At 46.7% G+C, this 15120-nt stretch overlaps 1 protein-coding gene across 1 annotated transcript in view; it reads left to right on the top strand.

Annotated features, from left to right (window-relative positions):
- Slco2a1 (solute carrier organic anion transporter family member 2A1) overlaps nt 1–2871 on the top strand; it is a 78307-nt gene extending 75436 nt beyond the window's left edge. Inside the window, exon 14 of the mRNA XM_021172521.2 lies at nt 801–2871. Within this exon, the coding sequence (XP_021028180.1) occupies nt 801–921 (121 nt within the window). The 3' untranslated portion in view covers nt 922–2871. The remainder of the gene's footprint in view (nt 1–800) is intronic.
- Nucleotides 2872–15120: the final 12249 nt, after the last annotated feature.

Genomic DNA, 15120 nt, shown 5'->3' on the forward strand with positions numbered 1-15120 from the left:
GTAGACCAGGCAGGCCTCGAACTCAGAAATCCACCTGCCTCTGCCTCCCGAGTGCTGGGATTAAAGGCGTGCGCCACCAAGCCCGGCTGGCTGTCAGCTTTCTAAGGGGCAAGATAGGAGGGAATGTCTCTATAGATTCTGCCATGGACAGAGAGCAGAGGCTACCATAGCAGGCATTTGGGGACCTATAAGGAGCCATTCAGGTGAGGAGACACAGGGTCTGCTTTGAGGTGTCCCCCAAAGTACTGTCCCTCACAAGCCTACTCATAGCAGCAGACAATGGTCACCAAAGTTAAAGGTGTGCCTGAAGCCTGAGAGAGATTGTGGATATGGAAAAGATACCAGTCACTCTCCACTGCTCAGAGAATGGGGAACACAGCACGGCGCCCAGGAGAGGTCCAAGGAAGGGGGAGTCCAACCTATGCCTGTGAGCCAAATGCAGCCATCTCTTCTGTTGCTGCCATTCCATCATCTAGAAATGGTGGAGAAGGTGGGCCTGCAGGGGCTAGAAATACTGAGAACAGATAGAAAAGGCCAGGTTAGAGAAGGCCAGCAGAGGCAGCTGAAAGATACAGACCCTCTGGAGACAGCTGGGACAGTAGTGTCACCTCTGGCCATCAGTGATGTCACTGGAGAGCAGAGGATCACTAGTGTCATGTGTCTCTCCACGGTGACCACCTGAGAAGTGACAGCTCGTCACCTGAGTAACGGTCTTCACAGCTTCTAGTGAACTGTGAAAACAAAGATCATCTTCCCGCTGCCCGTGGGCCTCACCATACCTGTCTCTTCCTGCCTCATAGGTACCTGGGCCTACAGGTAATCTACAAGGTCTTGGGCACACTGCTGCTCTTCTTCATCAGCTGGAGGGTGAAGAAGAACAGGGAATACAGTCTGCAGGAGAATGCCTCGGGCCTCATCTGACCTTCAGCTGGGACTACTGCCCTGCCCCAGAGACTGGATATCCTACCCCTCCACACCTACCTGTATTAATTAATGTTAGCATGCCTTCCTCCTCCTTCACTCTCTCTCTCCCTCTCTCTTGTGCACATACACACACACACACACATGCGCGCGTGCGCGCACAAGAGAGAGAGAGAGAGAATTAGTTCACTCACCCCTTGTCTCACCGGCCTCTTCCTCCTAAAGTCTCCTGCATGGTTCTTAGGGCCTGAAGTATCCCTAGCTGAATGAGCGCTGGACTGAAGGGTCTAGTTTCTCAGAGTCCTTGGAAGGGATCCTCTCCTCAGCCCTGGGTCTTCCACTGTCCGTACTAAGGCAGCCTCTGTTCTCACCAGTCTCTCAGGAACACTTCAGTGGTGGGAGAAAAGGGAGCCTTGACTTCTGTGCCAGGCAGCCTCTGTCTCTGCCCACACCCAGCAGAGAGGCAGGGGGGCAGCAGGTGGTTGTTTCTTAGCAGCTACCACTGGGCTAAGGGAGCTGGCTGTGGCCCCTTTGCATCTGGCTTCAGTCTAGCATGGAACCCAGGAGGGACCTATCTCCCTTTTCTTTCCCACTTTCTGCCCTCGAGGCTGATTTGGAAACCATCATTTTGGGAAGTATAGCCCTCTCTGTATACTACTCCCTGATGTCAGAGCAGGAACGAAGGAACCAGCAAGGCTAGGTCACCCAAGCACTGTTCCTAGGAACCCGAGGTCTACCCTCGGGTCAGCATGTGCTTCCTTCTGCCTTTCAAACCAACAAAGCCCATGTAAGGAGCCCATGTAAGGAGGGCCCAGTCTCCCACCCTCACAGTGGAGACAAGGTCTTTCCCCCTTCAGAGATGCAAATGGCCATCTTTACCATGCCCTGGAAACAGAAGAGTGACCTTACATGGGCTTTGCTGTCTGGACTTCAGCTCATGTGCAGAGGAGGAAAGGCGGTGGGTAGGGGATGGGTTCCTGAGATGCGGTCAGACCAAGGAATGGAGCAGAGTGGATGCCACCTGTCACTGTGCCAGATGGCAAGTTGCAGCCCACAAAGAGAGTAGCCGGGTTGACTCACTTGCAAACACATTGTCTTCGTTGGCATTTTCTCAGCTTCTCCTCATTACCTCTCTGGGTGTGGAGGTGGGCTCCTTCTGTGGGCCTGGGCTGGGGGCCACCACTGCCGTGCAGTGGAGAGGCAAAAGCAGAGGCCCAGGAATGAAGCCTTTTCTCAACGATTCTGTTTATCAGAGAACTGGCTTGGTGCTTGGCAGGGATGCTGTATGGTTCTCTGAGAGCTCCCCTGAAAAACCTTACCTCCATCCGCACTAGGGATTCCTCCCAGAGAGCGCTCGGTGGGCAGCAAGAACATGCTCACACACTTGCCAAGCATATCCAGAACCAAAAAGGCTGGCAGAAAAGATCCTGGTCTGACTGCCTATGCACACCCTGAGGCTCCAGCAGGTTGACTGTGTGCCTGAGCTGGAGAGCTGGCTCACCGTGTCCCCGAAGCAGCTAGGCAATTGACATTGCCCTATGTGACATTTAAGTGCCTTTCAGAAATGCCTTATACGGTGAGAAGCCAAATGGTTTATGTCGGCGTGGCAAAGGTCCCGTGAGACTGAAGCCTTCACGGAGCCTTTGTTACTGGCAGTGTTCTTTCTGAAGCCACCGGGCTCATTTCCACAGATCTTATTAAGGAGGAGGCTCCACACAACCTCACGGGCCAGTTTCAGCATGTGGAACGGTTCTGCTTGGAACCTGATTCTCTCTGCAACTAACCCTGGGCTTACTCGCTGCAATGTAACCAGATTCTGAAGGCATAGCCTTCCACCAATCTCGCAAACAATGAACGCCAACCTTCCGTTCCTGGAAGATCGGCTGTCCCCACAAGTCTTTATTCTATTATATTGCTATTAATATAATATAATTCTGTTCTGGGTGTAAATTGGTTGTAAACTTGTGCTGTCCTGGGTCTATTAGAGAACAGACAGAATTTGTGCCTTCTAGACAAAGAAGTAGCCATGCTTTAAACTTTAGAGGCCTGTAGCCAAGGGCGTTAGAGACCATGTTACTCTCAAGCCACCTGCCTGGTGCTGAGCAGGTCCCAGGCATTGCTGGTTGCTGTGTGGGGCCTTGTGCTTTCTGTGCAGACCAATGTCAAAGACTCATGGGCACGGGCTCTTGGGAGGCCCAGTCACCGTCCTTGAGTTCATATCCAGAAGTGGGCTCAGTCACAAACACTATAGCCATGAATACCACAGTCATAATTGGTCATTTACTACTAGTCAGCAAATCTTGCCTCTCAAATGCCAGGGGGGCTTTAAAGATCTCACTTTTTTTTTCCAATTAAAGAGCAAAATGTCACAGACTTCCATGAGTGTATCATGCTCAAGATTGCTATTAAAATACAGGAACACCTGGGCTGGAGAGATGGTTCAGTGGTTAAGAACACTGGCTGCTCTTCCAGAAGTCTTGAGTTCAATTCCCAGCAACCACAGGGTGGCTCACAACCATCTGTAATGGGATCTGATGCCCTCTTCTGGCGTGCAGGTGTACATGCAGATAGAGTACTCATATACATCTTTTAAAAACGCAGGAACACAGCTGGGCAGTGATGGCACACGTCTTTAATCCCAGCCCTTGGGAGGCAGAGGCAGGCAGATTTCTGAGTTCGAGGCCAGCCTGGTCTACAGAGTGAGTTCCAGGACAGCCAGAGCTACACAGAGAGCCCTGTCTTGAAAAACACAAACAAAAAAGGCAGGAACACCCTTCCCAAAGCCTGAGGCCCCTTTCTGGGACTGTAAAAGGAATCCTGAAACTCCACCTTCCAGGAAGATGAAGGTAACCCCTGAGCCCTGTGTGATGTGGGTCACCCATGCATAGAGCCAAATCCAGGCAAATTGACCATAAGGATTAACCACCAAAGATGCCTTTATATGTAAGAAGGCCATAGTAGGTCTTTGATCTCTTCTCCTTGCTTCTCTATGGAGCTTAGGAACCCTGTAGAGTCTGGCTCAGGGACAGAGTTCCATTCCTGGGCACAGCCAGAGCTATCATTCTCTGCTGCCCCACCCAACCTAGGAAGCCCTTCTCTCTTTACCACCCCAATCTTTCTTGCACCATCCAGCCTCACAAAGAAGAAACCAAAGAAACAGGAAATAAAGGGTTTGCCATCCTTTGGAAGGGAGCGATATCTACCAAGTGTCCTTGAGTCCAAAGCCTCTGGCAGGACCCTCATCCCAGCCTATGATGGGAGCCACACTAGTCTGTCTGAAAATATAGAATCCTAGGCATGTGGAGCACGCCTTTAATCCCCGTACTTGGGAGGCAGAGGCAATTGGGTCTGTGAGAGTTCGTGGCCAGCCTGATCTACATGATGAGTTCCAGGACAGCCAGGGCTACATATTGAGACCTTGTCTCAAAAAAAAAGAGAAAGAAAGAAAGAAAGAAAGAAAGAAAGAAAGAAAGAAAGAAAGAAAGAAAGAGAGAGAGAAAGGAAAGAAGAAAAGGAAAGGAAAAGAAATGGAAAAAAGAAAAAGAAAACGAAGAAGAAAAAGAAAGAGAAAGAGAAAGAGAAAAAGAAAAAGAAAAAGAAAAAGAAAAAGAAAAAGAAAAAGAAAAAGAAAAAGAAAAAGAAAGGAGAACTCCAAAATCAAGGAAGCAGCCAGCAGAGAGCTTTCACAGAAAGCCCAGGTCTTTCTGGCTGCCCCAAGCCCCTCTCTTCTTATAAGTCATTCTGAAGTTAGGGCAAGCCTTGGGTGGTGAGAAGCCCACCTCTTTTCCCATTGAAGTTCATTGGCTGGTGAGAAGGAAGTGGAGGGATCTCTTTAGGGTCGTGTAGGTTGGGTGATAGAGCTTGGGAGACCAGGTAATGTCTCAATTATTTACATTCTCGTCAAGCATTCCAAGAACATTGTAACCATTCACAAACAAGGCCCTCTGGGTACCACAGGGTAAAGACCAGACGTGGAGAAAAGGGACAGAGAGGAGAGGACTTGGAGAAGCAGAGCCATGAGATTGAAGCACAGACCTTGGGGGAAATGTCCCATCTGGTAACTGCTTATCATGTTCTCGCTTAAGAAACAAAGCCATGTTGTATTTGCCTTCAACACTTTCAAAGATGGAGAGATGCAGCTAAGCTGGGTCCTGAATTACTGTCAACTTGATAGTAAAATATTGTATTACAGCTTCCCAGAGAGATTGGCAGTGGTATGTGTGTGTGTCGGGGGAGGGGGGTAATCTTTGCAAATCCAGAAGAAAAAAAAATCCTATCTTTCCTAGCCACAGGGACCAAACATTGGAGGTAAAAATGTCCATTCCCTGCCAAGAAGGCCAGATTTGCTAACCTTTCATCGGTGATTAAATATGTAAACAGGTCCTGGGCAAGCCCTTGGCAAATCATTAATGAGAGAAAGCCTTTCTCTCGTGACAGGCGCGGCCCATTTATCAACCTCCACACCCATTTCTAGCCCTGTATGGTGGCCACAGGACACAGGGCTCTCTACCTTGACAAAGTTTCTGCTCCTTAGGCACCTGCTACACTTTGATAACAATAATAAAATGTACATAGTTCGCTACAGTTTGCCAAGCCATGCATTTATTTACCGAACTCCTCAAACCACCCAGAATGGGCTTGGCTAGGCTTCAGTCACATGACACAACACACCTTTATCTCTTGTTTGCACAAAGCCCGTGGCTTGTTTGGGTGACTCTCCAGGGCAGTGGCTTCCAAGGGTGGCTCAGAATGCCAGCTATTTGGACTTGAGGTACCTCCGTTTCATCAATCTACAATTAATGAGGCAGGAAAGGAAGCTAAGAAGGTCTCGCCATGGGAAGCAAGTGTTTTGGCCAGAAGGCGCATAGAGTTTCTGCTCCCAGGCGCTTGGCGAGAACTAGTCTCACGGCATTATCTAACTGCTGTACAAGTGGAGAAATATAATCCTCTGTGCTCAGAGAGGAGAGGAGCAGACTTAGGCAAGTGCTAGAATCTTCCACCATGAGGAGTGATTCTAGGTGAACCAATATGCTCTCTGAGACCCTTCAGTCTTGTCAGGCTGTTGGAAGACGGATGAATACAGTCAGAGGGAGGAAGCATCCACAGCGGATCCCTAGAGGTGAAAAGATGATATCTCAGCAAAGCCAAGGCTGCCTTAGAGATGAAAAAGTGGAGAGGACAGGCCCAGAAGAGGCAGAGCTGATGGAGCAGAGGTTTAGAGATGCAGGGTCAGAAAAAAGGTTCTCTTTAGTTGACAAAGACTTAGGCAAAGGATGAGAAGGCGGAGGAGCTAGGGGGGAAGACAGTTGATTGAGCATGCCCCTCAAGGGGCGGGGCTTATCTCGAGAGGAGGAGTCTCACCCAGAGTTTCTTCCTGAATGGTGAGGCCATCGGGACCATCACATAGATAAATGAGGTCCCCTCGGGTTGTCAATCACGTTTTATTTGTTTGGTAGCTGGTGTGTGCAAGAACCAGCCATGACACATTTCCTGACCTTGCAGCCGTGTATACTTTGACCTAGGGTAGGAACTTGACCAAGTGCTGTGGATTCCGTTGGGAAATCAGAGAAGGGACCAGGGCTGGTTTCGAGGGTCAGGAGTGTAGGGAGAGAGGACAGCTAAGTTGTGAACAAAGGTAGAAAGGCGAGCAAACTTGTGCACATTCTGAGAATTCCCTGATCGGGGGAACCTGAAGGAGAACAGGAGTAAGGCTAGAAGGGTAGGGTCTAGGCTTAGCGGGCCCCTTAGGCGTCCTTCGGGACTGCCTTAGACCAAGCCCATTCAAAGCCTGGAGAATGTCCTTAGAGACAAGTCAACCAGTCCCAGGAGGGCGTTCCTACCTCAAAATACAGCCCCGGGGCCCTGAGAGGGAACTGCTACACCCTAGAGACCAGAAGAGCCGTCCATGTGAGCAGTCCCAGCTGACTTCTGGAGTAGCCTCCCTCCCTTGCTTCAGCCAAAGTTGGCTCCACTATATGTCCTCTCTCTCTCTCTCTCTCTCTCTCTCTCTCTCTCTCTCTCTCTCTCTCCTCCCTCCAGTGTGGGAACTGGAGTTCCAGGGGTGTAATTGAAAGGCAAATGGGGCAGCTTATTTGAACAGGTCTTCTGTTTAGGCTCCTAAACTTCTCTTTGCACTGTGGGTCTCTCAGTACAGCATTTCAAATGTATACAGCCCTTAAACCTTAGAAGTCTCAGGTAGGGGCAAGCATTTGACTGAATATTCTTAACTTTCACAAACACCAGCTTACAGAAGAAAAATGGATGTGGGAGTGGGGTGGGGTGGGGTGGGGTGGGGTTGGGGTGACTCGAAATGAAGCTCCCCTGGGCCCATACTGGGAAAAGGCATTTGGAACTCCAGAACAGCTCCAGAAGTCGGGAGTGTGTTGAAGATCAGAGAACGCCAAGCCCTTTGTGCTTTGCGCTTCTAGTGAGATGCAATTATCAGACGGGGAGTTTGGAGTGCAACTGGTCTGGCTTCCAGCAGAAAGCAGGGTCCAGACCTTATTCTTGCAGTGACCGGCGCTCCGGGGCACTGCTGTCGTAGTCCGCCACTAGGCGGCGCCGCTCACCAGGGCCGCAGTGAGGCAGCGCCACCGCGGGGATCACCGCATGCAGCTTGGCAGAGAGGGCGTTGCTGAGGCCAGGTTGCTCGCTGCGCAGGGCACCCCTCAAATACACCGCCACCCTCTGACACTTCAGGCTCCCCACCCAAGCATTCTTACAGACCCTGTAGGCACTCCCAGGCCCTGCGAACTAGCATGGGTGGTCGGTCACTCTGCTCCAACGTGGGGCCCCTCCCATCCTGGGGTTGTCAGCCTCGCCATGATCTTACAGGCTTAACTATTTAGTGGCTTCAGGGAACTCAGTCACCTTCCACCTCCGCCTTCTAGGTCTCCGGTATTTACCAGTGTATCCCTTGGGCCTCAGGAACGTGCCTCTGAAAGAAATCTCTCATAATCGCAGGCACTGCCCGTCTTCAGAAAAGGTCCCTGTGCCCCAGTCACCTTCTAGGGCATTCGGAAAAGGACTGAGCTCCAGGCCTAGGGCCAGGATAAACAAGACTAGCAACACTCTTGCTCCTTGGAAGCAAAGGCAAAAGTAGCCAGGAAAGCATTATAGACTGACGCACCTTCCCGACCCCCCAGGGTTGGCTGATCAATTCCTGGTTCAGCAGAGCTTGAAGGAGACCTTGACCGACACCAGCATCCCGATGCAGGGGAAACTGGACTCTCCACCTCTTGCCTTAAGCCTCCCTTCCTTGACTTCTCTATGTCACCCATTAGCATTCCAACCTTAAGTGGTTAGGCCAAAAATTTATAAACAAGATGAAGACATATTTTTAAAGCCCGTTCCTGGCAATGTACGACTAACATCATTTCCGTGCATTTTATAAATGTATATGAGAACACAACCACCGTGGCCATTAAAGTGTAGAACAGTGTAACTCCCAGCCACTAGGTGGATATTGGGTTGAGTACAGTCTCTGCCCATTTTGCCACCCTCCCCCCTCCAGTGAGGAGCGTTCCCTCAGTATGAGTTAACCTAACTTATTCGAAAGCTCTATGTAAATGGTATTATGCAATCCATCTTGATGTTTTTGAGATCCATTGCTTGTGCCTGTGGTTGTTTTTTTGGTTTTTTGTTTGTTTGTTTGTTTGTTTTTGTATTGTTCCGTGACACTCTCTTGGTTGAATATGACACAAATTCTGTATCTGTCCATTAGATTATTTAGTTAGATGTCAGGCCATTTTTTATTATGACGAATAAAATTACTATGGAGATTCGTGAGTTTTTTGTGTTTCCATTTCTGTTGGAGACATGTCCAGAAGTGAAAAAGCAAAGGGATAGCTCATAGGCTATCAGAATTAACTCTTTCCAAAGTTGAATGGCTTAGCATCTCACTAGCGATGCAGAAGTCTCGTAGTGTTTCCAAAAGAAGCTCTGTTGAGGTTTACGTGGGGTGCAGTCATATCCACACATTCACAGTCTTCTGTCAACTTGTTTGGATAAATGTATGTGTTTATCCTAGACTGCTGTAGCGCCACACATGGGCTCATGTACTTGAATATGTACTTGAACCCCCAGTTTGTGGCACTGTCTGGGGAGAGAGCTCAGCCTTGCTGGAAGAAGTGCCCTGGGGAAGCCAATTTTTTTTCAGCCTCACCCTACTTCCACATCACTTTCTTTCTACTTCCGGTTGCCATTGAAATATGATTTCTAAGATTTCTCCTCCAGCTCCCAGCCCTGCCCCCCCCCACACACACACAAACAGTAATGGACTCTCCCTAGGAAGAGTGAATCAGGCTTAGTATTCACTGAGCTATTACATCATACGTGGTTTTGTAATTGATATTTTAGACTCTTTCACTGTGGATGACCTGAGACACCTGGAAGATCCTTCCCCGTCTTCCTCCTTCCCTTTTCTTCTGGTCGGTCCTCAGATTACCCTTTTAGGGAGTTGTCTTCAAACTCATCGAGTTTTCTTCCGCACCCTGTAAATACACTCTTACAACCACCTACACATATGTTCATTTTCGTTTTATGTTTCTCAGGGCTAAAAATACTGTTTCTTTTTTTATCACTTCCATAATCTCTCTGCTGAGTCCCTATTTACCGATTCAGATTGTAGTCAAAGACTGGAAGGTCTTTGAACTATTTATAGGAGCTATCTTCAACTCCCTGTCTGCTCAGGTAGACATCTGGGTCATCTCATACCTTGGCTGCTTTGATTTCTGGACTTTGGCCACATTTCCCTTTTTATTTGCTAGTCTAGCTTTTTTTTAATATACCCTGGACATTATGAGTGATGTTCTGTAGAGGCTCCAGATCCCATTATTGTCCCATTTCCCTGGTGTTTGGGATGGAACATTAAGGCCTTGCAGATGTGAGACAGACAATCAGCCATTGACCTTCATACCCAATCCTCTGTTATTATCTCCTAAGGAACCATGATTCATACATATGTGTGTGTGTGTGTGTGTGTGTGTGTGTATATATATTTGACAGATCACTTAGGACAGTGGTTCTCAACTTGAGGATCACAGCCCCTTTGGCAAACCCCGATTTCCAAAAAATATTTACATTATGATCCATAACAACAGCAAAATTGCAGTTATGAAGTTGAAGTAGCAATGAAAACAGTTTTATGGTCAGAGGTCACCACAACATGAGGAACTGTATGAAAGGGTCAGAGCATCAGGAAGGTTGAGAACCGCTGACCTAGGAGATGCTTATTTGATTCACTTTCAGCAAACCCTACGATAGTTAACAGATTGCCTAGCCTTCAGATCTGTCCCCCTTCAGGGTCTCCCGCAGGCTTGAATGTAGGGATTTTGAGGCAGGTCTAGAGTTGGCGCCCAGATGCATTCTGTCCGTGCTCGTATCTTAAGGCTTTGAGGTTGTAATGAGACAGGGACTGGAGAAATAGCTGGCGTTGGGGTCACAACTGACCACCCTTCTACCTATGGAAGGGAGCTTTCTTTGGGCTCCTACCTGCTTTGTCTTCCTGAAGAGCAGCCAAGAGACACCCAAGAAGACTATTTCAGGATCACATACATGATCCACCTGTGTCTGTCTGTGGCACCTGATTCTGTTACATGGATATGCAGATGGACTAGACTAGCCCAAATGCCCATGATCTTCTGTTGCGGGAAATATTAAGCTTATTAAAATAGGAGCTGAACATTTTCCTTTTGTTTTGTTTCTTTGTTTGCCCAGCTACATGAGGATTCACCAAAGGCCACACTCCGAGTCTTATGTCTCTTCAATGGCTTTGTAGTCACAGTGTCTGAAATGACTCACACAGTCGGATCCCGATTGCTTGAATGCGTTTACAGTTGTCTGACAGATGGGAAGAAGGTTCTCGCATTCCGCTTTTAATTTGTTGGATTGAAAACCCAAGACCTCAGAAATAGTTTCCTACACAGAACAAAGTAGCACTAACCATAAAATGATTGGCCAGTTAAACCTTATTGTTTGCGTTTCCATTGCTTTGATATAACACTGGGACAAAGAGCAACTCGGGGAGGAAAGGGTTGATTTTCATCTTACTATTCTCATCGTGATTCATCGCTGGAGGGAAGTCAGAGTAGGAACCTGGAGGTAGGAGCTGATGCAGAGGCCATGGAGAGGTGCTGCTTACTGGCTTGCTCCCATGCCTTGCTCAACCTGCTCTTTTATAGAAGAACTCAGGACCACCAGTCCAGGACACAAGGGGCTGGGCCTTCCTAATCACACTAGTTATAAAGCTGCCAATGCATAAACACACGGCATCACAGGTAAATCTTGCAAGTGTTTTGTAGAGTGAAGACTGAAACACAGAACACAAAAACAGCGATTCCAAAAACAGACAAACAGCAAGATGGAAGAGGTTAAATTCGAAGGAAGAAATAATAGTGGCCGGGAGGAGGAAGGAGTGTTGATTGTAGCAATGTTCAATTTCTTAACCTCATGGTGGGTACATTGTGCTGTAATTCATTCCAACGTGCATTCTTACCCCTTGTTCTTTTGTGTATTGAGCTTCCCAGTATAAAACATTACAATGCCATGCATATGCCTCAGTTGGACACTATAATAGTTGCCCCATAAGCCCAGGAATTAAACAAAGAATCGTCTTTGAAGCCAAATTCATATCTAATATTTTCTACAGGTTTATTTAATTAGGCGTTTTGATGGATCTCAGATTATAGTCAGCACTCAGGGTTCTATTATATTAATAATATGCTTCAGACTTTGGAAAGAAATGTTTTCATGTTAAAAATGTCCTGAGTGGTGAGCACTCTCCATTGTGGAATTCATTCCACTTTGTCTCCATTTATGACGTTGTTTGAATGTGGGCTGCTAAGAGTGCGCTCCAAGGGAACGCCTGCTCTGAACTTCATTTTCCCTAGACATGGCCTCGAGCCAAAAGTCTGATTTTTTTTTTCTTACTGAAATCTAAGAGAAAGGTGACATTTCTTCCTTGCTTTCTCAGTCTGCTGTCATAGGGAGAAAACAATTAAGTTGTAACACTAGGCATAATTTATAACAACACACTAGCCTGTATTGCTTGAAACTCATTTGGAACAGAAAATATTACAATTAGTAGATTTTTAGCCCCAAACATCTTTATCTATTTGTCTCACCTCAACAGAGTGCAGTATTTACTTATTAGATGAAAGCTTAATTATTATTATTACTATATGGCTTAATTTTACACTTGCAAAGTACTTATTCCAAAAACGGTTTTGTTTGTTTCTAAAAAAAAAAAAAAAAAAGGCTAATTCTCTACCCATGAGTTTAAAAAAAAAAAAAGAACTCATTTAATATGCTTACCCACATCTCCAAGCTTAAAACCCCTGTTTTCACTCAGCTTTCTATGGGGTTGCCAAGATGGCCGCTCCCCCGCCCCACCCCTGGCTGACGAGACACAAGAAAGGCAGAGGAAGGAGTGTGCCCATCGCCTCTGCTGTGAGGACTGCGAGTCAGGAAGCTCCAAACCACTCTGGTGTTTATCTGTGTTGCCACAGCTTTGGGCTGATAATCTGCCAGGGCTTAGTGGGTCAGAGGTGGGGTGTCAGGTATAAAGGTGTGATGGTTTTCATCTTGACAGGGTCTGGGATCACCCAGGGGACAAGCCTCTGGGCGCAGCTCTGCAGGATAATGTAACTTCGGTGACAGCAAGCAGTTGTGTTGGATTAACTGGTGTGGGAAGACATGGTCGTTGAGTGAGCAGCCTCATTCCCTGGGGTCGGGTCCTGGGCATTGTGAAAAGGAGCAGCTGAGTTGAGTACAAGCTCTCTGCCTCCAGCTGGGTCATCACAGTTCCTTAGTTATCATAAAAGAGATGCCATTTTTATTTTAAAGTGAGTCTGCTATAAATTCTTACCATAATAATAATAATAATAGTAATAATAATAATAATGCTCTTGCCGGGCGTGGTGGCGCACGCCTTTAATCCCAGCACTCGGGAGGCAGAGGCAGGCGGATTTCTGAGTTCGAGGCCAGCCTGGTCTACAAAGTGAGTTCCAGGACAGCCAGGGCTACACAGAGAAACCCTGTCTCGAAAAACCAAAAAAAATAATAATAATAATAATAATAATAATGCTCTTAAGGAGGGAAGTTTACTATTGCTTTGTCTTTCAGTATTGAGGCCAAACCTTGTGTCTTTACCACTGAGCCACACTCATAGCCCCCTCCTCCACGCTATTACGCTTTTTTACTCCTCAGATACTTAGTTTATAAACTCTGTGATCAATCACATCAAGACGAGAGGGACCACAACCAAGGATTCCTTGTCGAGTGATTAGAGAACAAATTCAAGTCCCTGGCATAAATATGGTGAAGGGCCAGAGAGTTTATAAAGTGTTCCCTTGTACATAATCTTTTTTCCGTAGCAAACATACAAAATAAAGCTAGCACTATAATTGTGGTTTCTACGCCTCAAAGTGTGTGTGTGTGCACGCACTTGTGTGTATGTTTGCATGATGATGGTGGTGTGGTGGTGGTGGTATTGGTGGTGGTGGTGTTAGAATGTATGAAACTGAACCCCGGGTCACACTATATGCTAGGTAAGTACTACCACTGAGCTGTACCCCCAGCCCAGCCCCCAAAGCCGCAAAGTTAAGGACTAGATTCCTTCTAGAATTAACAAAGAAGCCTAGAGTTAAAGTGCAGAAAGTTAGAAATCTTAAGAAAACAAACTACTTCCAGGTTATGACATAATTAAAATAAAGAACTAATATTTCCCATTTTGTCTTTTATATAAAGAAACTCAGTGTGTGTTTGTGTAAATGTCTCTTTTATTTCCTCAGATGAAGGGATCAGAAGAGAGCTGTACCCAAGCTGTGTGCACGCACAAGTTGGGCTGAGCCCAGAGTGTTTGTTTAAACTGTTGTAATTATCCCAAGGGCTAGACCTGGAAGCTCCTAGCCTCCATACAACTTCATTTTCCAAGCTGACTGATTCAATCCAGCTTCTCTTGGCTTTTCACTGAATTTCTCTGCTTGACCTTGTACTAACTTTGGCAATATGTTCTAATCTTCTGGCTCCTTCTCATGTTCTGGCTAGTTCTGTCTTCACCTGTCTAGCTTGTTCTCTCTGCCACCTGTCTTTGTAAAGCAGTCTTACTAAAACTACCACACACAAACACCATCCACCTTTCTCTCTTGCTGCTCTTAAGTAGCCTCTCTTTCCTGTGCTGGTCTTGTGTGAGCTATCTCTGACTCATTCTATCAAATCTCTCTCTGGTTCATCACTTTGTCTGCCCCTCAATTAGACATTACTTCCTCAATTAGACATTACTTTCAAACATAGCTGCTCCCATCTACAAACTAACCTTACCTTCATTTTGAGTGATTAAATGTGTACACAAAGATCTTTATTCCAACCAGATCACATAGATCTAGAAGGTCCTTGGATGTGCTCCCTTGCCAGAGCAGCCATGTTGCTGGATTAAAATTCCTCTATAGGTATGTAACAACAATAACTACTACAACAGCTACAACTGCAGCAGCAGACCTGATTAGTATAAATTATTCACACACTGCAACAATTGGGGTGGAAGTTTCTGCATATGTCAAACAATGCAGATTTACCTGGTGTTTTGCTGAAGCAAGGCCCATGGGAGGACGCTTGATATTTGGAGAGAGTATAAATAGGACTCAGTGACAATGACGGTGCCCTTACATAGCTAGCTTTGCAATGCTTCATTGGTCTTGCGTCTTCATCTTCGTTCATCTTCCCTTTGTTGAGAGAGACACAGCAGAGAACTTCTCCTGGTATCCAGGCTGGTCCTGTTCCTTCCTCCCTCTGACTCATGCTGATTCTGTGGAGGCCTGGCTCTTTCTGTTGCTTTTTCTGGGCCACTGCTGCTGATTCCTGTTTGGTTTCCTGACTCTACTGAACTAGACTGCTGGTATCCTGACAAACGAAGACTGGAATCACCCCCCAGAGAACTACTTCTAAACAGGTCCACATCCCTTTGTCCTATTAACCTAGAAGGGGGGTCAAAATATTTGAGAACCTTTATTAGAAGTAGGTTTTAAAAAAAAAATCCAAGCCTACAGTTGTGGTCTAAAGTGAAGGTTTTGAGTATCAAGTTGCCAAAAGGTGTACTTCTAATGGTTAACTTAGATAGTCAACATAGTTGGATTAATAGATACCTGAGGTATTGAGATACACTTTTGGTTGTGTCTATGGGAACTTTTCTAGAGAGCACTG

This window comes from Mus caroli, chromosome 9 (assembly GCF_900094665.2).
Source record: "Mus caroli chromosome 9, CAROLI_EIJ_v1.1, whole genome shotgun sequence".
In the NCBI taxonomy this organism is placed as follows: domain Eukaryota; kingdom Metazoa; phylum Chordata; class Mammalia; order Rodentia; family Muridae; genus Mus; species Mus caroli.